At 46.2% G+C, this 26,468-nt stretch overlaps 1 protein-coding gene across 1 annotated transcript; it reads left to right on the top strand.

The window, feature by feature from the left end:
* Positions 1 to 319: 319 nt before the first annotated feature.
* Positions 320 to 20,584, top strand: LOC132818894 (immunoglobulin kappa light chain-like). The gene is made up of 5 exons (XM_060830038.1): positions 320 to 387; positions 574 to 903; positions 7,928 to 8,044; positions 15,988 to 16,050; positions 20,325 to 20,584. The coding sequence occupies exons 1-5, from the start codon at positions 339 to 341 to the stop codon at positions 20,582 to 20,584; spliced, it is 819 nt and encodes a 272-aa protein (XP_060686021.1). The 5' UTR covers positions 320 to 338.
* The last annotated feature ends 5,884 nt before the right edge of the window (positions 20,585 to 26,468 follow it).

The raw sequence follows: 26,468 nt of genomic DNA, 5'->3' as shown, positions 1-26,468 counted from the left end.
CCGCCCTGTTAGAATGTTATACACTTCAGTCAGATCTCCTCTCATCCTTCTCAACTCAAGTGAGTTCAGGTTCAGTTGAGGTAGACCCTGAGAGGAGAATTGAGGAATGTTTTAACCCAGAGCGTGGTGGGAGTCTGGAACGCAGCCTGAAAGGCTGGTTGAGTCACAAACCCTCAAGACATTGCAAGTGTGAGGGGCTGACGTTGCGCTCTCTGCCTGATGCCATTTACATACTGAGGAACGCCCAGTCAGACTCTCACAGGCTGCAGCTTTATAAAGCAGAGCCCTTTGAAGGGAGAGTTTATCAGGAACCAGGCACAGGGACAGGAGCACACACCATGATTTCACCCATCCAGTTGGTCTGGCCCTTGGCATTCTGTGTCGCAGGTACAAATCTCTCTCCTTCCACCTTGAATCTTTAGCTGCTCTCCATTTCACTCCAAATTCACTGACTTGTGATTGAAGGGAAAATGCTGAAACCAGAGGAATGCTCAGTGTCTACAACAATCTCTCTTTTGACAGGCTCTTTCTGTGACAGTTCTGACTTCACTGTGTTTCTCCCTGACCCCTCAGGTATCAGTGGGGACATCGTCATGACCCAGTCTCCTCCGGTGCTGTCAGTGGGACTGGGCCAGACCGCAACCATCACCTGTACAGCCAGTCAAGATATTACAAATGACCTCAGCTGGTACCAGCAGCGAGAAGGTCAGAAACCCTCTCTCCTGATCTATGAAGCAACAATTCGAAACACAGGAGTCTCGGAACGATTCACTGGCAGTGGATATGGGAACACTTTCACCCTGACAATCAGCAACGTTCAGAATGAAGATGACGCTGGCTATTACTGTAAGCAGCATAACAGACGACCTTGCACGTTCGGTAAAGGGACCAACCTCAGACTGAGTAAGGAAACCTCAATCCTCCGTTACTAACCATTTCAGTTTCTAAACACAATTTCTAATCCACAAATACTGAATTGTTGAAGGTGTTAGTGGGGAGCTGCAGTGTATGAAATGGTTGATTGAGGAGCACTGTGTCTAACAGGATGTCCAGCTGCATCTCCTTAGTTCCATTGCCCCCTTTAAGCCGCAAGATATAAGTCAGTAAGTTTTACTCACTGTGTGGAGGAGCTTTGTCCATTTGCAGCCTGTGGTCCCATTCCTGCAGCATGGAGTGAAATCAGTGAGTAGCCTCCTGCCAGTCTCAGTGTGACGGACACGGGGCAGAGTTTGATGTGAGCTCTGGCTCCCTTTCCCAGTCTCTGATCTCACTGACCTCAGCAGCAGCAGCAGCAGCAGCACAGTGAGACACCGAGCTCCCACCTCCCCCTGCTTTAACTCTGCTCAATCACACAATCACAGAATTGTTACAGTACACACAGAGACCATTCCACCCACCTTGTCTTCTGGCTCTCTGAATGAGCAATTCACTGAGTGTTATTCTCCTGCCTTCTCCCTGTCACCTGTATATTGTTCCTTTTCAAATAACAATCTCATTCCCTTTGGAATGTTTCAATTGAAGCTGCCTCCACCACACTCTCAGGCAGTGCATTCCACACCTTAACCACCCACTGGCTGAAAATGTTATTCTTCATCTCAATTTTGCTTCTTTTCCCAATTACTTTCAATCTGTAGCCTCTCGCTCTCAATCCTTTCACAAGTAGAAACATTTTCTCCCTATTTACTCTGTCCAGGCCCCTCCAGATCTTTAATTTCTCAATCAAATCTCCCCTCTGCCCTCTCTTCTCTGAGGAAGACATTCCCAACTTCTCCAGTCTATCTTCATAACTGACGGCCCTCATCCTCGATGGGCCAGATAGCCCACTCCTGCTCCTATTTCTAATGTTCTTATTATCTTATGTTCTTATATCAGATGCACACAACCTCAGATTTACACTTGGCAATCTGTGGCTGGACCTCCCTAGTCTTATTCCCCACAGTGTGTGCAGTCCCATTTTTACACAGTAACCCTGGTTTAGAATTTCGTACTTTCTCTCCCTCACTCTGTTCAGAAGCAACCCATCTGCTCTATACACGTCCCACCTCCCTCAGAGTGAATCCCAATGTCCAAAGAATCTAAAGCCCTCCCTCCTGGACCCTCTTTCCAGCCCCAATTTCACCTGTGTTATCCTTCGGTTCCTATTTTCACTTGCGTGGGGCACTGGGGGTAGTCTTGGAGATTCCTATTTTTGAGCTCCTGCTGCTAATTCCTTCCTGAATGCACTAAATTCTGATTGCAGGCTTCACGATTTTCCCTCTGTCACTTGGACCAATGTGGACCACGACTGCTGACTGTTCCCCCTCTCCCCTCAGGGTGCTCTGCAGCTGCTCAGTGACATCCTTGTCCCTGGCACGAGGGAGACAACACACCATCCTGGATTCCCATCTGCAGCTGCAGAAACACCTATCGATTGCCCTCACTCTCGAATCTCATCTTCCTATCGCTCTTCCCGTCTTCCTTGGGCTCCCCTCCCCACTCCCCCATACTGCTGAGCCCCCCGTGTTGCCAGGGACTTGGCTCTGGCTGCACTGCCCAGTTGAATCATCATTCTGATCAGGATTCCAAACTGAATCCTGGTTGGAGAGTGGGATGCACTCAGGGGGTTCCTGAACTATCCTGAACTATTTGGACTGTCTGCTGCTCCCCCATTCCCTCTCTCCCTGCATACTCTGAAGCTGAAGAGTGACCACATCTAGAAACGTGCTCTGCACGGAGCTCTCAGCCTCACGGACGCTCCGCACTGACACCAACTGCTGCTCAATCTCCAAAAACCCCAAAACCTGGAGCTCCAACTGCTGTCACTGACCACACTTCCTGTACTCAAGGTATTCCAGGAGCTGGGAAGCATTCTGAACTTTCCACAAGAAATAGAGTGCACACTATCTCCACTCCCTGGTTATCTCTTGGCAAAGTTCGGATGACATACAGCCCCAGCAGGGCTCACAATCCAGTGCTTTCAGTGTTCCAGGGTTTGGCAGAGTCTCTTCAAAAGACCACAATACGTTATGATATCAAAGCAGAATTAAGCCATTCACCCCATCAAGTCTACTGTGCCATTTGATCAAGGCTGATGTGCTTCTCAAGACCATTCTCCTGCCATCTTTCCATTATGTTTGATGGCCTTTCCAATCAGGAACCAATCAATCACTGTCTTAAACACACTCAATGACTTCACCTCCACAGCAATGAGTTCCACAGATTAACCACTCTCTGGCAGAAGAAATTCCTCCTCATCTCAGTCCTAACAGGTTATCCCTTAACTCTGGGGATGTGCCCACTGGTCCGAGTTTCTCTTCCTTGTGTAAATGTCTTCTCCACGTCCACTCTATCCAGGCCTCTCAGTGTTCTTCAAGTTTCAATGAGACCCTCCATGATCTTCTGAACTCCATCAAGTACACATCCAGAGTACTCAACTGCTCCTCATCAGACTCGGCTGCCATCCCCAGAGTCATTCTTATAAACTTCCTCTGGACTTGCCCCAATGCAAGCACATCCCTCCTTAGATACAAGTCCTAAAACTGTTCACAATGTTCCAAATGCAGTCTGGCCAGAGTCTCATACAGCCTTATCAGTACACACCTGCTCTTGTATTCTAACTCAGTTGAAATGAATGCTAACATTGTATTTGTCTTCCTAACTGCCAACTGAATCTATATGATAATGTTAAAAGAAACCTGACAAAGGACTCCCAAGTCCCTTGCTGTTTCAGAATTCCAAATTTCCCCACGTAGAAAACAGCTTGAGTCTCTATTCTTCCAACCTAAGAGCATAAACTCACTCTTTCCCACTCTGTATTCCATCTGCCACTTCTTTGCCCACTCTCTGAGCCTTTCCAAGTCCTTCTACAACCTTCCTCCTTCCTCAACTCCCCCTGTCCCTCATCTCACCTTTGTGGTATCAGCAAATGTCCTCAGTTCCTTTTCCCAGATTGTTAATATACAATTAATTGTATACATGAATAGCTGAGGTCCCAACACTGCCCCCTGCTGAACTGCATTCGGCACCAGCTGCCATCCTGCAAAAGATCCATTTTATTGCCACTCTCTATCCATGCCAGTACGAGGCCCCAAACCCCATGGGCTCTTATGATATGTGGCAGCCTCCTGTGTGGCAACCTGTCAAAGGCCTTCTAGAAATACAAATAGATCATGTCCACTGGCTCTCCTTTGTCTAACTTGCTCATTAACTCCTATTATTACATCGAATTCCAGCTTCTCCCTCTCAACGGCAGGGTGAGCTCTATCACATTATGGTCACTGCCCCTTCAGGGTTCATTCACCTTCAGCTCCCATCAGGCTCACTTTTTTTTCTTTTGCAGATTCTTGAAAGTTGGCTCACACAGGTTCTATGCATTCCAACTCCAAATTTCGTTTTGCTGTTGATGCAATTCCAGTTCTTACTGACAGATTAAACCAGCTCCCCAACACCCCACCTGCCCATCGACAGATCATTGGAAATGTAGAAAGATAGAAAATAGATGCAGGAATAGGCCATTCAGCCCTTTGAGCTTGCACCACCGTTCAATATGATCATGGCTGATTATGCAATGTCAGTATCCCATTCCCACTCTCCCCCATATCCATAAATCCCTTTACCCGCAAGGACCATGTCCCTCTTGATATATATCAAACAAACTGGCCCCAACAGCTTTCTGTGGTAGAGAATTACACAGGTTCACAACATCTGAATAACTTAACCCTTAATCTTACACTGTGAGCACTTGTTCTTGACTTTGCTAATATTGGGAACATTCTTCCAGCATCGAGCCTGTCAAATCCCATCAAGATTTTACATGTTTCTGTGAGATTCCTCTCAGTTTTCTAAATCCCAGTGAGTACAAGCCCAGTCGATCCAGTCTTTCCTCATATGTCAGTCCTGCCGTCCCGGGAATCAGTCTGGTGAACCTTGGCTGGACTCCCTCAAAAGCAAGAATGTCCTTCCTCAGACTTGGAGACCGAACCTGCACACAATACACAAGGTGAGGCCTCACCAAGGCCCTGTATAAATCTGCAAGACATCCTTACTCCAATACCCTAATCCTCTCATTGTGAAGGCCAACATGCCATTCGCTTTCCTCACTGCCTGCTGTACCTGCATGCCACCTTTCAGTGACTGTTCCACCATGACACCCAGCTCTCATTGCACCTCACCTTTTCCTAAACTTCCACCATTCATTAATAATCTGACTTCCGGCTTACCACCAGAGTGGATGATTCCACATTTACCCACATTATATTGCATTTGCCATGTATTTGTCCACTCAGCCAGCCTGTCCAAGTCATCGTGCAATCACTTATTTCCTCCCCACAGCACACATTGCTGCCCAGCTGAGTGTTATCTGCAGATATTGCATTGAATTCCTTTGTCCATATCGTTTACATATATTGTGAACAGCTGGGGTCCCAGCACTGAACCCTGTGGTATCCCACTCATCGCTGCCTGCCACTCTGAGAAGGGCCCATTTATTCCAACTCTCTGCTTTCTATCTGGCAACGAGTTCTCTCTCCATGTCAATATATTATCTCCATTACCATGAGGTTTAATGTAACTCACTAATCTCTTATATGGGACCTTGTCAAAAGCCTTTTGAAATTCCAGATACACAACATCCACTGGGTCCTGAGGGAGGGTCACTCAATCCGAAATACTAACTTCGATTGTCCTCCACAGATGCTGCCAGACCTGCTGAACGTTTACATCATTTTTTTTGTTTTTGTTGTCCACTGATTCAGTCTTCTCCACTCTCTACTAATCACATCCTCAAAACCTACCAGAAGATGTGTCAGGCCTGATTTCGCTTTAGTAAATCCGTGATGACTTGGACCGATCCTGTCACTGCTTTCCGAATGTTCGGTTATTGTATCTTTAATAACTGACTCCAGCGTTTTCCTCATGTATAATTCCTCATTTTCACTCTCGTTCTTTTTATTAAAAAGTGGGGTTATATTGGATACTGTCTAGTCCATTAGAACTCCGTCAGAGTCGACAGAATGCCAGAAAATGATCACCAATGTGTCGACTATTTTGACACCCACTTTCTTAAGGACTCTGGAATGCAGAGCATCAGGCCCTGGAGACTTATCACGTTTTGATAGCATCAGCCTCCCCAAGACCATCTCCTGACTAACAAGGATTACCTTCAGTTCCTCCTTCACACTTGACCCTCTATCCCTTGCATTTCCTTTCAATAGGATGTGCATCCTTGGATATTTAGTTCCCAGCCCTGATCCCCTTGCAGCCACGTCCCTGTATTACAAGCTCATTTACCTTGTGTCATATACTCGATTAATCGAAGTACAACATCCTCAGTCATGCACTGACTGTCTCCTTCTCATAGTTATCTCCTTCAGAAATGTTAGAATCCCTACAGTGTGGAGGCAGGCCATTCAGCCCAGACTGACCCTCCAAAAAACATCCACCCACCCTACAATTTCCATGGATAATCTTCCTAACTTACGCATCTTTGAAACAATCGGAGGAAACCCAAGTAGACACCGGGAGAATGTGTAAACTCCACACAGACAGTCAGTTGGAATTGAGTCTGTGTCTCCGAAGCTGTGAGACAGCAGTGCTAACCACTGATCCACCATTCCACCCTGCGGTGCTGCAAGTTCAATTCCTGATCCTTTCCATACTCTCTAACCTATTTGGATACTTTAATAAAGTGTCCTGAGCCCCTACCTTCTTTAATTAGTTTAAGTTCCTCGGAAACTTGATTTACCTTGGTTTGTATGGTACCACTTTGCCGACATTATTCTGAATGGTTTGTGCATTAAGAGACAAAGCCTTAAAGCTTGTTCTAGTATTGAGCTTCCCTGCACTTTTAAGCTTCCTCAGTACAATATGACATTCATAATATTCTGTCCTTTCCTTTTATTTCCTGGTAACAATCAATCCCATCACTAACCAGTATTCCTCCCTTCTCCTTTAACTTTCTTTTCCTCATTTTCCATCCAACTGTTCCAGTTATTTTCTCTTCGAATCATATTCGGGCTGATATTTATCCTTGAACAAACATCACTCAAAATGTCCCTTGGTTCATTGTTGCTTGTGGGATCTTGCTGTGTATAATCTGGCTTCCACATTTCCTACATTCCTTCAGTTAGCACATTTCAAACAAGTCTCACACTGTCTGCAAATGTCTTTGGGACAGCATGGATCTTTCTTTTCTTTGGATGAACTGGGAGTCTTTCAGATGTGAAAGATGCCGTTCCAATATTGCACAGTCCTCCTCCTGAACTACAGTTCCTGCTTTGTCCCTCTCTTTTGTGAAAACAGATGGAAAGTTTTCATGAGGAACCATTGCTCCATCTTCCACCACCGCACCAAGTTCCCTTCATGCTCTCGAATGGGCCTCATACATTCCTTCATTTTTTTCTTCTTTCTGTGATTATAAAACATCATTGGGATTTCCCTGACTTCATGTGGACATATTTCATCCTGACAGGTCTTTTCTTTCCTCGGATCCTGGTTAATTTCACTCCTGCATTTTGTCTTTCGACGAGTTTTACCAAGTCACCGCCCAATTTAGTCAAATGATTCATTCCCAAATGTAAATTTTACACTTGGTCCATGGTTCTCCATTTCCATCCCTGCACTCAACTTCACTGAGTGCTGATCACTCACTGATGGGCTTCCTCATTGATAGCCCTTCCAGCTGTCCACACTCATTCCCTCAGTGATGATCCAAAACTGTCCCTTCTCTTTCACCATCACCTTCTCAGGGGCAGTTAGGGATGGATAATAAATGCTGCTCCTGCCAATGACACTCACGTCCCAAGAAGCAATTTTAAAAGTCCCTGTCATTTTATGGGGTTTGATTGGTGTTGGCTACAAATGTTCAAACGGATTATTTTACCAGTGAATGTTCAGAGAGTTGAAATCCCTTCGAATGGCAGGGATTAAAATTGTTTCGCTTGCTTTTCAGATGATCAAAACTCTCAGCCCAAGCTGATCCTGCTGCCCCCCTCCTTGGAGCAGGTCAATGCCAAAGGCACTGCCACCCTGGTGTGCCTTGCCAATCACTTCTATCCCGATGAGCTGGAGGTGCAGTGGAAGAAGGATGGTGCAGTCATTTCGGACGGGGTTCAGACCAGCAACTACCTGCGAGATTCGGACAGCACCTACAGTGTCAGCAGCCTGCTGACCCTCTCTGGGTCTGACTGGGAGTCCAACGCTCGCTTCTCCTGTGCTCTCACCCATGTGACCCTCCCCTCTCCCCTCAGCAAGAGCATCAGGAGGTCAGAATGTGTGTAGAGTGTTGGAGACAGTCCACAGAGGAGACACAACTTTAAATAGAACAGCGCTGAGCTGGCAGGACAAAGGTCATTGTCAGCATAAATTTCAACTCTCTTCCTTCTTGGTATTGGTTCAGAGACACTTCTGAGGTTCAGGGGTTAAGGCAGACCATTGGGATCATCAAAAACAAACTTTACTCTGCATTAAACCCCATGATGACCCTGTTCTGGGAGTGTTTATTTGGGACAGTGATGACCTGTGATGTCAAGTAAAACCTATTGATGATACTGAAGACTGTCAGCTGTACAAAAACAGTGTGAACCTCAGAAACCTCTGCCTCAGTAAAGTAGACCTCCTACCTGCTCAGCCGCCAGTTCCAATAGAAGCTTCTGTCATTGTTAAAAGGTACAGGATTCTTATGTTATTGAGAAAATCTCCACAAGTGCTTTCCTCAAGCTCCATTGTGGCTGTGAATTTGTGCAGCTTCCTCTGTCTGGGCTGTTAATTTCAGTCTGTTTTCTGTCAATGTCAATCTGGAAAAGGGAATAAAGATGAAGAAGATTCAACCTCTGTCTCGTGTGTGCTTTGGAAATGGCCAGATCTGAAGCCTCAGGAAAGCTGTGTGAAGTGTTAACCTTCACCCTCTAGGCCTGGAGAATGAGGGGGAGAATAGAGGGGGCAATGGGGTCCCTGGAGCAGGAGGGCAATGGTACCATTGTGTCCAGAAGGGGCACTATCAGCAGGAATACACAACTCCAAGGAAATCTTTCCCAATAAATGGGAAAAGAAGGAAGGCAGGAAGGGACAATGGGGAACACAATAATCTGATGCAAATTCCCCATCAATGCTCACTCATCCCTTAGGCACAGCAAGGTCACAAGCCAAGAAATTCAAATCAACTGTTTGGGAGCCAGAGTCACTGGGAACCCTATATTGATGAATATGACCAGCAGGACCGTGTTACTCAGAATAACAATTGCACAATAACAATTTGGAAAATAAATATTCCATAAATTTGTCCTGGGTTTTCTTTACTCTTCAAATGAGATGGAATTACCCAGTGTGTCCCTGCAGTCAGATTGAGGATGTTCAGTACGCGGGAGTCTGGGAGTCATGGCTAGGGAGGACAGTCAATGATGAACTTTTTCCACTTTCTTTTGTCATATTCTGTAGACCCTGGGCCATCTCAGTAACAACCATCCAGGGCTCAGGGTGGATTGCAGAGCAGCTCATTGTCCTGACAGTTGTATTCCTCAGTCCACACGTGGCTCCATCAATCTCACTCCATGGTTCTCGTATCAGTGGGAACCCAGGGGCTGAAATCTTATCTAAACAGACCCTCACACAGCGGGGAGGCTGCTGGTGGATCGGAAACCCCTTGGACTCATTTCCAGATTCCACCGTGGCTCTTTCATTCAAACAAAGCATCAGCACACTGACACCACATTCAGAGGGCAATCCTGAGATGGGGCAAGTTTGGGTTTTGATTCCAATGTGGGGAAATGGGGGCTGGCTGTGAAAGGTCTAGTCTAAAACTGGTGGGGGTACTTTATAATGAAGAATAGAAACTGATGTCTGAATAAAGTCAGGTTTTGATGGGAGTGAGGAATATCTCAGTGATCTGGCTCCACAATCCACAGCCTACACCCATCATTCTGTCAGACCCTGAAGGCTGAGAAACAGCTCGTTGACATCTAATATTTCTCGAACCTTCGCAGAAATGGGGATATATTTTCTGCATCAGTTATTCCCTGGAACAGGACATTTTAAAAAGGGCTGTAGTAAGGGAACTATTGACTCTCAATGGCAAAGACGGTGTAAGGATGTGGAGCTGGCACTGTGAAATGTTAGGGCACAGATGATGACACCAGAAGCAATTCAATGTTTTGACTCTCTCCTTCACAATTGCCAAACTGGTAATAATTGGTTTTCCATCACAATTTGCTCTCTTGGATAAGATCCACTTGCCTTTCTTGCTTTGCTTCTTTTGACTTGGGTCTGTGGGTAGCTCCATCAAAACCCAATTTCCTCACTGTCATCCAGGCCCCTGAAGAGATTAGAGACAAAACAAACTGCAAATGCTGTAATCCAACGTTGACAAGCAGGAGGCTCGGAGAAAACAGCAAGCCAGGCAGCCTCAGGAGGTGGAGAAGTCAACGTTTTGGCTGCAACCCTTCTTCAGGAATGGGGGTGGGTTGGGGGTGGGGGATTGATGGGGGAGCTGCAGATAAAAGGATTGCTGGGGGCAGGGTGGTGGGATGGGGATAGGTGAAGATAGGTAGAGGGTACTACCTGATTGGTTGATGGGAGGGATGAATACAAATTAATCTCTCCCATCGACTAATCAGCTCATACTCTCTACCATTCTCAACCCATCCCGACCTCAACACCCTGCTCCACCTCATTCCCTTTATCCCCTTTTCTAATCTTTCCTGATCACAGCCCACTCATTCCAGGGATCAATCGGATAAAATTCCTGTGAACCACCTCCGATGCATTTATATTCTTTCTTCAATAGGGAGACCAAAACTACCCTCAATATTTGAGATGTGGTCACACCAATATCCAGGAATAACTGAAACATCACAGTCTCACTTTCTGGTCCTTAAGCATGCCTACTCTTACTTGTACCAGCCTTTTTACTGTCCATCTCTAATTCCCCTGTACCTGGTGGTGATTAGCTGCCTTCTTGAACCCCTGCAGTCCGTGTGCTGTTGGTAGACCCACAATGTCCTTAGGAAGGGAATTCCAGGATTCTCCCCCAGTGATAATGTAGGAACAGCTTCATATTTCCAAGTCAAACTTGTGAATGACTTGGAGAGGAATTGCTGGGGTGATGGTCCCGTGTATCTGCTGCCCTTGTCCAAATATAAGTGGTCATGGGTTTGGAAGCTGTTGTCTCAGGATCTTTGGTGAATCTCTGCAGTGCATCTTGTAACAGAGCTGTTACTGAGCATCGGTGTGGGGGGAATGCATGTGTGTGAATGTGGTTCCAATCAAGTGGGTAAACTTGTTTTCAACAATATTGAAATAAAATAATATAAAGCAGCATAAAATTAAATAAAAATAAAAAATTGCTGCCTTTTAGATAAAACATCACTGAACCCAAAAACTTAATCCTCCTCTTCCCACAGAGACTGCACCTGTTCCCTTTCTCCAGCATCGCACTTCTATTTGAGAGTTGCAGTATTTTGTTTTTGTATCTGTTTTAATGCCATTGGTTATAAGATAAGCATTAGTCAGGACACTACGGAGATTTTCCGTGAGATGGACACAAAGCCCTTATGTTCACATTGACCTGAGAGGGCAGTGGTTTAACCGATCATCCAGCAGATGGCGTCTTTGCCTTTGCCAGCCTCAGGATAGTGCTCCAGTGTCTGGAATGGGGCTTGAAGACTGCAGGTTCAGGTGACGGTGTTATCAATGAATCCAACTATTCTTTTCTGGTATGTGGGAGTCACTAGCAAGACCATCATTTGTTCTCCATCCCTACCTGCCCCGAAACTGAGTGACTTGTTTAGCCTTTCAAATGGCAGTTAAGTGTCAGTCACATTGCTGGAGTGCTGTTTTGTTCATTCTGTGATTCACGGAGACTATGTCAGTATTGGGTATCACAACGTATGTTCCCTCCATTAAACACTTTCCAACACACTCTCTCCATCTTGATTTATTCCTTATTGACTCTTCTACAGTTGTCCCTGCTCCCTCACTCCGTCCCAGTCCCGGAGGGATTGATGGCCGGAGTTCATGCCCCTGCACTGTGTGAAGGTTGGTGTGAAGTGAGGCCAGTGTGTTGGAGCTTGGGCTCCTGCCTCAGGCCCAGGTGTAGGGGTCTGTTCAACATTCTGCACATTGTGCTTTTTCTCTTTCTGCATGAAATGGATCAAGTTGCAGTAATGAGCGGGTGACAAGGTGTCTTGTCTAAATTGTTCCCAGAATTGGGCACAGAACTGGCTGTGTAGGAGGAGACAGAGGGCAGTGGTGGGAGGATGGTTTTCAGAATGGAGGGCTGTGACTCGTGGGGTTCCACAGGGAACTCTGCTGTATATGGTCTACATAAATGATTTGGAGGAAAGCGTGGCTGGTCTAATTAGTAAGTTTACAATTGATAAAAAGGTTGGTTGAATTGCAGATAATGCGAAGGATTATCTAGGATATTGCAGGATAGAGATGAGTTGGATGCTTGGACAGAAAAATGACGGAGGTAGTTTAATCCAGACAAATGTGAGGTAATCCATTTTGAAAGGTGACGTACAGGTGGGAATTATACAGTGAATTGCAGAATCCTTTGGAGTATTGATATGCAGAGGGATCTGGGTGTGCATGTTCACAGATCAGTGATGGTGCCAGCACAGGGAGGTAAGGCAGTAAAAAAGGCTTATGGCCCGCTTGACTTCATTGGAAGGAGCATTGAGTGTAAGGATAGACAAGTTGTGCTGCAACTTTAAAGAACTTTATTTCGGCCACACTTGGACTATGGCATACTGTTCTGGTTGCATGTAACTGCATACAGTCCAAAAAGAAGGGTGTGGATGTTTTGAAGACGGTGCAGAAAATGTTTACCAGGATATTGTCTGGTATGGGGGGATTGTAGTTCCGAAGAAAGATTGGAGTGACTGAGTTTGTTTTCAATGGAATGCAGGAAAATGAGGTGCGTCCTGATAGGAGTTTACAGAGTTGTCAATGGGATAGGCAGAGTGGAAAATATGAGGCTTTTTCCCAGGGTGGAGGGGTCAAATACTAAGGGACACAGGTTCAAGGTGCAGGTGTTTGGGGGGAATTAATTGTAAAGAGATATACAAACCAAGTATTTCACTCAAATTACCTTCACTCCACCAGCTTATCGCAGATCCAACCCTTCGACTTGGCACCACCGTCTTGAACTGTCCTACCTGTCCATCTTCCTTCCCACCTATCCACTCCAACCTTCACTCTGGCTTATCTTTGTCACCCCCCACCTCCACGTACCTATTGCAATCTTCATTACCTTTTCCCCAGCCCCAATTCCCTCCCATTTATCTCTCCGACTCCTCACTCCCTCCTCCCCATGCCTGATGGAGAGCTTATGCTCATAATATCGACTCTCCTGCTCCAGGGATACTGCCTGACTGGCTGTGCTTTTCCAGCACTACACAATTTCACTCTGTGCTGTGGTAACAGTGTGTTAAAGCCGAGCGCAGGTCATCCGTCATCTCAATCAGATCACAGGGTCTAAGGTTGGTCAGTAACATTTGGCTCCAAACCAATAACACTGACTGACTGGAGACAACCCAGATCAAGTCCCAGTGAGACTGTTATTGACCTTCACACTCAAAGCCCACCAAGGAGGTGCTTGTTGTTAGTCTCAATGTTGCCACAGATTAAGTTATCCCAGAGACTCATAATTCATTCTAGTTTTTAAGCAAGGGAGGGATGTTGTGGGGAGACACATGGGAAGGCTTGGAGAGGAAACAAAAAGGAGAGAGAATTGCACTTCTGTTACACCCTTAATGAGCTCAGGATGTTCAAAGCTGTTTTACAGCTAATGGAATACTTCCAAAGTCTAGTCATTATTGTAATGAGGGGAGGGGGGCGGGGAGGTGGTAGGGGGGAATGACAGCATCGCCAAATAGAAGGAATGACAAAAATGCTATCACTATGAGAGTGGATAGGTCAGGTGGGGACAGTGACAGTGACACCCTCCACAGAAAGAGGGGAAAGTACACAGACTCATTTAAAACTGTATTAACACAAGTGAGAAATCAAACAACCACCCAATCCATCATGAGTCTTCCCGCATTGTTGGTTTGATCAGTGACGTAGCAAGGAAGCAGCAGCTGCCCTTGAACTCCAACAAAAGAATGAGAACAGGCTCCCTAGAATCGACTTCAACAGCGGGGATCAAAGAACAAGGAACAATACAGCACAGGAACAGGTCCGTTGGCCCTCCCAGCTGTGCTGACACATTTTACCCTTCCTCACTGAAACTGTATTCACCTCCAGGATTCATATCCCTCTATTCCCTTCCTATCCATGTATTCATCCTGCTGTTTCTTGAATGCTGCTATTGTGTCTGCTTCCACCCCCTCTTCTGGCAGCGTGTTCCAGCCCCTCACGACCGTTTGTGTGAAATACTTACCTCACACATCTGTTTTAAATCCCCACCGCACCCCCCTCCCCCCCCCCACACACACACCTTGAACCTGTGTCCCCTAGTAACTGACCCGTCTACCCTGGGAAAAATTCTCATATTTCCCACTCTCTCCATGCTATTCACAATTTCATCAATTTCCATTAGGTTGCCCTTTAACCTCCTGATTCCAATGAAAAGAAATCCAGTCTATCCAGATTTCCTTCATCACTAAAACGCTCCATATCAGCAACATTCTTGTGTTTTTTTTTCTGTACCCTCTCCAAAGCATCCACATCCTTCTGGTCATGGTGACCAGAACTATATGCAATATTCCAAGCGTGGCCAAACTAAAGTTCAGTAAAGCTGCAGTATAACTTTCTATCCTAATACTCAGTGCTCCTCCCAATGTAGCCAAGTCTGCCATTGGCCTTTTTTACTACCTTAGGTGCTGCCACCATCAGTGATCTGTGAACATGTACATCCAGATCCCTCTGCATTTCAATACTCCAATGGATTTTGCCATTCACTATGCAGGTATTCTACCACCTGTATTTCATCTTTCAAAATGCCTCATTTCACATTTATCTGGATTAAATGTCATCTCCTATTTTCTATCCATGCATCCAATTGAACTGTGTCCTGCTGTATCCTCTGGTAATCTGATCATTAACTGCAACTCCAGCAATCTTTGTGACATCCACAAACTCATCAATTAGCCTTGCCATTTTTTCCGTCCAACACCCTGGTGGAGACCATGAACAGCAAAGCTCCCATCATTGATCCCTGTGAAACTCCACAAGACACAGCCCTCCATTCTGGTATCCATCCTTTCATCACTACGCTCTGTTTTCTCTGACACAGCCAGTTCTGTGCCCAATGCTGGGAACATTCTAGACAAGACACCTTGTTGCCAGCTCGTTACGGCAACTTGATCCGGTTCACTCAGAAAGAGACAAAAGACAATGTGCAGATTGTTAAAAGGCCCCATTCACCTGGGCCTGAGGGAGGGGCCCAAGCTCCAACACACTACACATGAAATTTAAGACAGAGTGGGGTCATGAAGTCTGTCCATAAGTTCCTTTGGGACCGGAATGGAGTGAGGAAGTAGAGGCAATTGTAGAAAAGTCAATAAGGATTAAAGCAAGATGGAGAGAGTGTGATGGAAACGGGTTAGTGGAGAAAATATACTTTTTGCCACCCAACGCTGACATAGTCTCCGTGTATCACATCATGAATAAAATAGCACACTACGGGGACAATCAAAAGTTACACCAAAGTACTTCTCTTTGATATATCATAGCATTCAGAGCATTTTCATTGTGGTGCAATTAGGTATCCTGGTTCAAAAGATGTCCTCTCTCTCTCTCTCTCTCTCTCTCTCTCTCTCTCTCTCTCTCTCTCTCTCTCTCTCTCTCTCTCTCTCTCTCTCTCTCTCTCTCTCCCCTCGTTTGTACAGGTCGAGCTGGATAGATCCTCACAGAGCCCCAGTTTATTTGGACTGCTTAGTAATGTGGAAATATCGATGCTGGACTGAGATACACCTGATGAAGGAGCAGCGCTTCGGAAGCTTGTGATTTCAAATGAATCAGTTGGGCTAGAACCTGGTGTAGTGTTTCCTCTGACTTTGTATTGTTCAGGCACAGTGAAACAGCTGCTTTCTAGTTACTATGGACGACTTGCACAGCTGCTGAAGACTATGGGTAATGACTCCTTCCGTTAGCCGCAAACACATCAGTAGTCATTCCAGTGGATTCCAGTAGGGATGACCAATCGGTTGCTTTGACCTAGTTCCCCAGTTAATCAGGCCATGGCTGACCTGGAATACATTCTCCCTTTGTCCTGTAAACCGTACTGCCCTGAGTAAATGGATATTGAAACCCAATCTCAACAGCTTTTAATTTTGGATTGAACGTTCCAGATTTTCATCACTCTGTCGGAAAGAAATTTTCCTGAAATCGCCTGAATTGCAATTTTAACAACCCTCTTGTTCTCGACTCTGGCACTGGAGAAAGCAATTTACATCAACATTGTTCATCATCTCTGGGGAAAAGTCTCGCTGATGTAACCTGTTCTCTCTCATTAACAGTTTCTGATCTGAAGGTGACATCACAGGCTGGATACTGAGAGGTGGATCCTGTTATCAGGCAGACGAGAACGGCAAGTGGAACAGACTGCTCTACATCAACATTGTCAGTGCAGTCTCAATCAATGGGTGGGAATCAGATAGCTTCCCAGTCAGATCTGGAGTCAGGCAGGGCTGCCATCTCTCTCCTGCCTTGTTTGTGTGCTGCATAGAACCATTTGCCGAGTACATCAGAAAGGATGCGAGCCTGAGAGAGGTGACTACTCCTCGCAGCGGGGGCCTGCAGGTTAATGCCTCCCTGTACATGGATGACGTCGCCGTTTTCTGCTCGGATCTCCTGTCCGTGCGCAGACTGATGTGTATTTGTGACCAGTTCGAACGGACCTCGGGGGCCAAGGTAAACCAAGGCAAGAGCGAGGCCATGCTCTTCGGGAACTGGGCCGACCAATCCTCAATCCCCTTCACCGTCAGGACCGACCACCTGAATGTGCTGGGTATTTGGTTCCAGGGGTGGGGGTGCTGGGGCGTGCGTCAAGTCTTGGGAGGAGCGTATCAGTAAAGTGAGAGAGAAACTGGGCAGATGGAAGCTACGGTCGCTCCCCATCGCGGGGAAAAAAAGCCTGATCATCAGGTTTGAGGCACTGTCATTGCTATTATACGTGGCACAGGTCTGGCCTATTCCCAGAACCTGTGCCACTGCAGTCACCCGGGCCATCTTCCAGTTTATATGGAGTTCAAAGATGGACCGGGTCCGAAGAGACTCGCTGTACAAAGATCTGGGCAATGGGGGAAAAACAAACCCAATGCCACCCTCACCCTGATGGCCACCTTTGTGAGTGGCTGCATCAACCTGTGCGTAGATCCCCGGTATGCAAACACCAAGTGTCACTACGTACTGAAGTTCTACCTGTCCCTAGTGTTGCGAAGGATGGGCCTGGCCTCGCTGCTGCGGAACACTCCGACTAGTTCGACCGTTCTGTATCACCTGTCCTTCGTGGAAAAGTTTATGAAGAAAAACACCTTCGACCACACGTTCATCAGGAAGTGGTCAGCACGTAGTGTCCTCGAGACCATTCAGGAAAAGGAGAGGGAGGATCCTATTGAGGGGTTCCATTTGGCAGAATGCCTCATCGCCAGAACTTTCCAACAAGCAACAAGACATGGCTTGGCTGGTGGTAAGAAGCGCTCTGCCTGTGAGATCCTTTATGCATGCCCGGACTCTCAGCTGCACCGCACGCTGCCCTCCTTCTGGAATGTGCCTACGCAGAGGAAGTCTGGAGAGGAATGTAGTGGTGTTTGTCGAGATTCGTCCCGAGCAGCGCTGTCACGTGGGACTCCATGCTCTACGGCCTGTTCCCCGGGACGCACACCGAGACGAACATCAACTGCACCTAGAGGATCATCAACTCGGTGAAGGACGCTCTCTGGGTGGTCCGAAACCTGTTGCTCTTCCAGCTGAAGAAGTTGACCCCGACTGAGTGTTGCAGACTGGCACATTCCAAGGTCCAGGACTACATGTTGAGGGACGCGCTGAAGCTTCAGGCAGCTGCCACCAAAGCGCAGAGGGGAAAGGCCAAAGTGCAACATCTGCCTACCTAAAGAAGAACAGGGGGTCCATGCAGTCAATTGGACTCTGCTGACGCCTCAGCTGGCATATGATTGAAAAATGTAAAGACATGTACGAAAATGATCAATTCTGATCTCTGTATGTAAATGTTTACATATTGATGGCATGACCAACTGTACAGACATTAAATTATTTTATGAAAAAAGTATATTTTCGAAATAAGAAAAAATGGTCACCAAACTGCAGAGTACAGCACTTGCAGCTGTGCGTCCCTATCTCCATCCTTGCTTGTTGCCCTTCCCTAACTGTCCTGGAGAGGGCGGTGGTGAGCCATGAGTTTCTCGAAGAGGGTCTGACAGAGGGACAAGGTCATGTCCTCGCCCTGAGCACAACTGCCTAACCTGCTGTGCTTTTCCCGCGCTACACTTTACGACTCCAAGTAAACTATCCCTCAGGAGAATGAGCTGTGGCACATGGGAAAACCTGGGTGTATTGGAAAGGCACCGGCAGCCTGGTCAGCCTGCAGAGGGGCAGAAACAGATTTAATGAATGAGATGATATCCTTCTGAGCTGAAATACAGACTGAGGCTTTCAGAGCTACACAGTTTACATTGTTACTGATGGTGACTCCATGGGCAATGCTCCTGCTTCAGAGTCAAATGGTCGTTGGATTGAAAGCCACCTAAGAAATGAGAACACAGAATCCAGGTTGAGACTGCAGTGAACTCTGGCACAATGTTATGTATGGGATGTTCATTTAAAGCCCCACCAGCACCACCCAGACCCCAATCCCGCCACCTCAGGGGGCTCGACAAGATCCCGTTCTGAAGAGAGTCCCTCAGGTATCCTGCTCAATATTCAACTAATGCCTCCAAAAAGATTTATCTCATCATTCGTTTGCTGATTTTGGGACCTCAGCATTTTGTCTTGTGAAGGTGATTGCAATATGCACGCAGCTTTAAATATCCTGGGACGATTAAAAAAAAACACTGCACCAACAAGTGTTCTTTCTTCCTGTCACATTACAGGGAAGCAATTCAGTAACTGAAAATCCACACTGAAGGCAAACACTGAAGCTTCAGCTGAAAAGACTTTTTGAACCATGTTAACCTGCGCCCTGAGCATTTCTTTCCAGTGTCTGAGATGGTTATCAGGCTGGAATGGAAGCTTACAGGAGGTTGGAAGAACACAGCAAGCCAGGCAGAATCTGGAGGTGGAGCAGTCAACCTTTCGGGTATAACCCTTCTTCAGAACTGCAGGTGGGGGTAGGGGGAACTACACATCAAGGTGGGATCGGTTGTTTGGGCAGGTGGGGGGAATGGTGGAGTGGTAGGTATTGATGGATGAACACAAGTAGAGGGTTTGAAGTGGTTGGTTGATGGGAGGAATTAATCCATTTGGTGGAAGAAAGGGAGCGTCCGTAAGTGGAATAGAATAGAGGAGGGGGACTGGCAAGGGAATCGAAAGTTGGGAAAGGGAGGCTTTTTGAAACTGGAAAATTCAACGTTGATTCCTCTGGGTTGTAAGCTTCCCAGACAAAAGATCATTATTTGTTCCTCCAACTTGCAGACGGATTGCTTGTGGCAATGGAGGAGGCAGAGGATGGTCATGTCAGAGAGGAAATAGGAAGGAGAATTGAAATAGACAGTGACTGGGAGGCCAGGTCGGCCTATGTTTGGTCTCACCGATGTAGAGAAGACCACAATGGGTGCACCGGATACAATAAACTAGTTTCGAGGAGAGGCAGGTGAACCTCTGTCTGACCTGGAAGACTGGGACCCTGGCTGGAAATGACAGGGGTGGTTTGTCGGCAGGTTTTGCATCTTTTACGGTTGCAGGGGAAGGTATAAGAGTTGTGTTGGTGGGGAGGGGGTAGATGTGAAGAGTGGTGAAAACCAAGGATTGTCAAAGGGAACAGTCCTTGTGGAAGGCAGAGAGGGGTGGGGAGGGTAAGGTGTTCTTGGTGGTGGGGTCTAGCTGCAGTTGGCAGAACTTTTTGAGGCTGACACATTGGATGTGGAGATTGGTGGAGTGTAAGATGAAGACAAAGGGGACCCTGCTTTCTTGAATTTTGGAGAGGGGTGTTTAGATTTGGAGAGCAGAGAATGGAAGAGGTGCGGTGGAGCGCTTTCTGGATGGCAGAGGTGGGAAAAGTATATTGTTAAAAATGGGTGGACATCTGGGACACTTGGGAGTGGAGCGTCTCCTTGTTCGAGCAGATGTGACGGAGATGGAAGAATTGGGAAAACGGGACGGTATTCTTGCAGGATACTGGTTAGGAGGAGGTGTTGACCAGATAGTTGTGTGAGTCTGTGGGTTTACAGTAAATGTCTGCTCATGCACTGTCACCGGAGATGGAAATGGGGCAGTCAAGAAAGGAGAAGGATTTGTCCAAGATAGACTCCGTGAATTTAAGGGCCGATTGGAAGTTGTTAGCAAAGTCGACGAACTGCTGCAGTTCAGCGTGGGTGGAGGATGCAGCACTGATGCAGTCACTGATGTAATGGCAGAAGATTTGGGGAACGGTGCCTGTGCATGTACTGCTAAGGTGTTGTTTGATGTAGCCGACAACAAGCAGACATAGCTGGGACCCATGGCCACCCACTGGATTTGGAGGAAATGGGAAGAGTTGAAGGAAGCTGACAGATCACATGGAAATGTTTGGACAGGTGATAGAGAAGGCTCTGCTACAATAGTCTTGAGGGACTACAATATGCAGGTAGACTGGAAAATTAAGTTGTTTGGGGAAGTCAAGGGAAGGAATTAATGGAATGTCTACGACAGGGTTTTTGGAGCAGCTTGTGATAGGGATCACTATGGAACAGGCAATTCTGGATTGGGTGATGTGTATTGAAGCAGACCTGATTAGGGAACTTAGGGTGAAGGAATCCCTTGGGGGCATTGACCGTAATATGACAGAATTCACCCTGCAGTTTGTGACAGAGAATCTGGAGTCAGTTGTACCGGTAAAGCAACTTAACTTAAGGTAACTACAAAGACATGAGGGAGGAGCTGGTCAGAGTTGATAAGAAGAGAAGCTGAGCATAAGAGAGAATGGAGCAGCAATGGCAGGAGTTTCTGGGGGTAATTTGGGAGGCGGAGCAGGAATTCAACACAAGGAAGAAGAACGATACTGAGTGGAGGCCAAGGCAACCATGGCTGATGAGGGAAGTCAGGGTCAGCATAAAAGCAAAAGAAAAAACATGCAATGTGGTGAAGATTATTGAGAAGCCAGAGGATTGGGAAGCCTTTAAAACCAGCAGAGAGTAACTAAAAAAAAAGTAAGGATGGTTGTGTAAATAAAAAATAAGGGTAAGCGAGCTAGTAACATAAAAGAATATTGCAAGAGGTTTTCTTTAGATATATGAAAGGCAAGAGAGAGTCCATAATAGAAATTGTACCACTGGAAAAGGCATAAGTAGTAATGGGGAACAAAGAAATGGTGGAAGAAGTGCAGCGGTGCTTTAAATCAGCTTTCACAATGGTGTGAATATACTGCTCATTTCACAAGATTGAGTTGTCCTTGGATTTTTTTTTCAAGAGGGGTTGTAAAGGCAGCGGTTCCAATTTGTCTGGGTTAGGGACTTTGCTCATGGCTAACAGATACTGCCTAAGGCAACAGTCAGGGAAAAGGCTTTTAGGTTTTATATTAAATACTTGTCCAACAAAAGGAGAGTGGCCAGTTCTTCCAGTTTGCTGTTTTTGACAAACAGTCAGTTGGAAGCTCCTGGATAAAGAAAGCTGCTGGTGAGAAAGGTTCCATAATTCAACATTTTCCAGTGGACTCACTGTCTGAAATTCCTCTCCTGTTAGAACCCCTGTGTTTATATATACCTTTTTGCCAAGGCTATTGAAGCAAAGTGGAACAGCTCTTTGTCAAGTTACATTTTTTTTGTCAGTTGGGTTTTCAAATAGTTAAGTTTTTCTAAATTCTGTTTTCTTTTGATTGTAAATAAATACTCTTTTCCTTCAAGCTGAGTGGTTTGGCCAGTTGTATCAATCCTGGAATATCCAGGTTACATTTGCTTGACACAATTCGAAAACGTAAGGTCTGGGCTGCATACTTAAAATGTTTCGAAGGGTCTGGCCTGGTCCATAACAATGTCACAGAGTCCTACAGCATGGTCCCAGGCCATTTGGACCATACTGGTCCATGCCAACCAAAATGTCCATTCACGCTAATCCTGCACTTGGCCCGTATCCTTCTGAATCCTTTCCTTTGCTGTATTTTTTCCAAATGCCTTTTAAATGTTATTAATGTACCCACCTCAACCACTTCCACTGGCAGCTCATTCCATATACGAACAATCCTATGTGTAAAAAGGGTTGCTCCTCAGGTTCCCTTTTATTCTTTCCCCTCTAACCTTAAACTAATGAGCTGTAGTCCATATTCGCAAACCTTGGGCAAAAGACTGAGTGAATTCACCCTATCCATGCCTCTCATGATCTGAAGAGGTCCTCCCTCAGTCTCCTACACTCTAAAGAAAAACGTACTTACCCTTTAACTCAAACCATTGAATCCTGGCAACATCCTTGCAAATTTCTTCTGCACTCTTTTCAGTTTAATAACATCCTTCCTGTAACAAAGTGACCAAAATTGAACACAATATTCCAAGTGTGGCTTCACCAATATCCTGTATAACTGCAGCATAACTTCCCAACGTCTGTAGTCAATGCCCTGACTGATGAAGGGCACTGCACAAAAAGCTCTCTTCTCTGCTCTATCTACCTGTGACTCCAATTTCAGAGAACTGCTTACCTGAATTCTAAGGACCCTCTTTTCCACTATATTCGTAAAGCCCTATCTTTCACCATGAAACTCCTACCTTGCCTTAAATTCCCAAAATACAAGACCTCACATTTATCTGTATTAAACTCTATTTGTCATTTCTCGGCCCACTTCCCCAGCTGAGCAAGGTCCTGCTGCAATTTCTGATAACTGTCCGCACTGTCCACGATGCTGCTTATTTGAGTGTCATCAACAAACTAACTAACCATGCCTTGTGCATTCTCATCAATAACATTGATATAGATAACAAACAGCAATGGGCCCAGCACTGACTCCTGAGGCTCTCCACTAGTCACAGGCCTCCAGTAAAATAAGGATTCTTCCCCGATTACCCTGTGCTTTCTACCATCAAGCCAATTGTGTATCCAATTTGCCAGGTCACCTTGGATTCCATGCAATCTAACCTTCCATAACAGCCTACCATGTGGAACCTTATCAAAGGCCATATAGACCACTTCTACCATCCTGCCCTCATCAACCTTCCTGGTCAATTCATCAAAGTACCTTAACAAATTTGTGAGGCATATTCTCCCACTCACAAAGTCATGCTGACAACTCCTAATCAAATCCACACTTTCCAAATGCATGTGTATCTTATCTTATCAAACAACTTGCCCAACACAAATGTTAAGCTTATAGTTCTCAGGCTTTTGTTTTTCAGCCCTTTTTGAACAATGGCACAGTTTTCGCTATCCTCCAGTCTTCTGGGACCTCACCTGTGGCTAACCATGATGCTTAAATATCAGCCAGTACACCTGACCTTCAAGAGAGTTAGGAGCAGAAGTGAGTGAAGAGGGCCTCACTAAGGTGGAGGGGTTGAGGCAGCTGAAAGGTCTGAAGGTGGATAAATCATTCAGACCCGATGGACTACACTCCAGAGTTTCGATGGAGATAGCTAAGGTAATTGTAGGGCTATTGGCTGTGATCTTTCAGAAATCACTGGAGTCGGGGTGGTCCCAGAAGACTAGAAAATAGTGAATGTAACATCCCTGTTTCAGAAAGGAGGAAGGCAGAGAATGGACATTACAAGCTGGTTCGCCTGACCACGGTCATTGGTAAGATTTTAGAGGTCTAAGTAATGGTGAGATTGCAGGTATTTGGAATCTCACCCTTAAGTCTGGTAAAATTGCAGCCTGGTAAAATTGGGCTGAGTCAGCACAGCTTCATCAAAGAAAGGCATGCCTGATAAATCTGTTAGAAAACTTTGAGGAGGTAACAAATGAGTTAGACAAAGAAGAGCCAGTGGATGTGATCCATTTGAATTTCCACAAGGCCTTTGACAGGGGACAATTAAGGAGACTGCTAAGTCAAATAAGAGCCCATGCTGTCAGGAGCAAGGCACTGCGAAGTGTAGAGGATTGGCTGACCGGCACAAAGGCGAGAGTAGGGACAAAGGGATTTTTTTCTGGATGGCTGTTGGTGCTTTGTGTCGAGCCGCAGGGATCGGTGTTGGGACCACAACTATTCACATTATCTATTAACAATCTTGATAAGGAACTGAAGACATTGTTCATATGTTTGTAGATGACACAAAAATTGGTGAAAAGACTGGTTGATTTGAGGAGGTGGGGGAGATAGATTGCAGTAGGACTTGGTCAGGCTAGGAGAATGTGCAAAAAAGTGGCAGGTGGAGTACAATGCGGGGACTTGTGAGGCTATTTACTTTGGTGGGAAGAATAGAGGCACAGACTGTTTTCTAAGTGAGGAAAGATTTCAGAAATCTGAAGCACAAAGAGAATTGGGAGTCCTTGCTCAGGTTTCTCTGAAGGTTAACGTGCAGGTTCACCATTGGCTGTTTGAAAGGCAATTACAATGTTAGCATTAACTTTAACGTCAGAGGTGTACTGCTGAGTTTGTATAAGCGTGTAATCAGACCACATTTGGAATTTTGGTCTCCTTATTAAGGAAGGATATGCTGTCATTGGAGAGGGTCCAGAGGAAAAAGTGAGAAAGAATACGAATGATCCTGGGAATGAAGGGAGTGTCATATAAAGAGTGGTTGAGGATTCTGGATCTGTATACAATTGTGTTTAGAAAGATGAGGGGGGAATCTTATTGAAACTACAGAATATTGAGAGGCCTGGAGAACATAGAGAAGTGTTTCCACGAAAAGAAGAAACTAGGGCCCGAAGGCAAAGCCTCAGAGTGAAGAATGATCCGACAGAACTGAGATAAGGAAACATTTCTTCAGCCACAGGGTGGTGAATCTGCGGAATTCATTGTCACAGATGTCTATGGAGGCCCCGGTGTTGAGAGCGTTTAAAACAGAGACAGATAGGTTCTTAATTAGTAAGGAGATCAAAAGTTAAAAGGAGAATGGGGTTGAGAAACACATCACACAAGATCAAATGGCAGAGCAGACTCTCTTCTGACTGGCCCAATTCTGCTCCTATATCTTAAGTATTTTGAGTTCATGTAGAGGTTCCTTTAACCCCTGGAAAACTGGAAGTACGGTCACTCAGTGGTTAGCCCTGCTGCCTCACAGCGCTATGTACCCAGGTTTGATTCTAGCCTCGGTCGTCTGTCTGTGTGGAGTTTGCATGTTCTCCCTGTGCCTGCATGGATTTCCTCTGGGTGCTCTGGTTTCCTCCCACAGTCCAAAGCTGTGCAGGTTAGATGAATTGGCCATGCTAATTTGCCCATAGTGTAGGTTAGGAACATGTGTCATGAGTACATGTAGGTTAAAAAGGTAGGGAAATGGGTCTGGGTGGGTTACTGTTCGGAGGGTCAGTGTGGACTTGTTGGACCAAATGGCCTGTTTCCATACCGTAGGAATTCTATGATTCTACGGAAATTGAAAGGACTGGATTGTGAGCACTGCGGTTACTGTTTCTCAAAAGAACTTTGACAAAAGATAATCAGGGAGTGGTGAGGGTGAGCATCAGGTTGCATGAGGGAACTGCTTGTCCTGCTTCCTAATACCATAAGCACAGGAAGTGTGGTCAGTGACTGTAGTTGGAACTCCGGGTTTTGGAGCTTGAGCAGCAGCTGGTGTTAGTGCGGGGCGTCCATGAGGCTGAGAGCTCCGTGGAGAGCACGTTTCTAGATGTGGTCACTCTGCAGTTTCAGAGTATGCAGGAAAAGAGGGAATGGGGAAGTAGCAGACAGTCCAAAAGGACCAGGCAGCTAGTACAGGAATCCCGTGAGTGCATCCCACTCTCCAACCAGGATTCAGTTTGGAATCCTGATCAGAATGATGGTTCATCTGGGGAGTGCAGCCAGAGCCAAGTCCCTGGCACCACGGGGGGTGGGGGGGGGGGAGGGGGAGGTCTCAGCTGTACAGGGTGGGGGGGGCACAAGGAAGACTGGAAGAGCGACAGCGAGAGGAGATTCGAGAGTGAGGGCATCGATAGGTGTTTCTGCAGCCGCAGATGGGAATCCAGGATGGTGTGTTGTCTCCCTGGTGCCAGGGTCAAGTCTGTCACTGAGCAGCTGCAGAGCATCCTGAGGGGAGATGGGGAACAGGCAGCAGTGGTGGTCCACATCGGTCCCAGTGACAGAGGGAGGAAAGGGATGTGGTCCTCCAGTCAGAATTTAGGGAGTTCTAGAGGGAATTAGCAGCAGGAGCTCAAAAATAGGAATCTCCAAGATTACCCCCAGTGCCCCACGCAAGTGAGAACAGAAAGAGGAGGATAGCACAGGTGACTGTGGAACTGAAAAGACAGTCCAGGAGGAAGGG

Source organism: Hemiscyllium ocellatum, chromosome 9 (assembly GCF_020745735.1).
Source record: "Hemiscyllium ocellatum isolate sHemOce1 chromosome 9, sHemOce1.pat.X.cur, whole genome shotgun sequence".
Classification (NCBI taxonomy): Eukaryota; Metazoa; Chordata; class Chondrichthyes; order Orectolobiformes; family Hemiscylliidae; genus Hemiscyllium; species Hemiscyllium ocellatum.
Note: the sequence above shows the minus strand (reverse complement) of the source record. Positions and strands in the feature narration are given on the sequence as shown.

What these genes read in the sequence shown, in the direction of transcription:
- LOC132818894 (XM_060830038.1), top strand. Translation starts at nt 339, where the DNA reads ATGATTTCACCCATCCAGTTGGTCTGGCCCTTGGCATTCTGTGTCGCA. An exon ending in AGGGACCAACCTCAGACTGA is followed by an intron (nt 904 to 7,927) that starts GTAAGGAAACCT and finishes CTTGCTTTTCAG; the next exon opens with ATGATCAAAACTCTCAGCCC. An exon ending in CTTCTATCCCGATGAGCTGG is followed by an intron (nt 8,045 to 15,987) that starts AGGTGCAGTGGA and finishes TGTATTGTTCAG; the next exon opens with GCACAGTGAAACAGCTGCTT.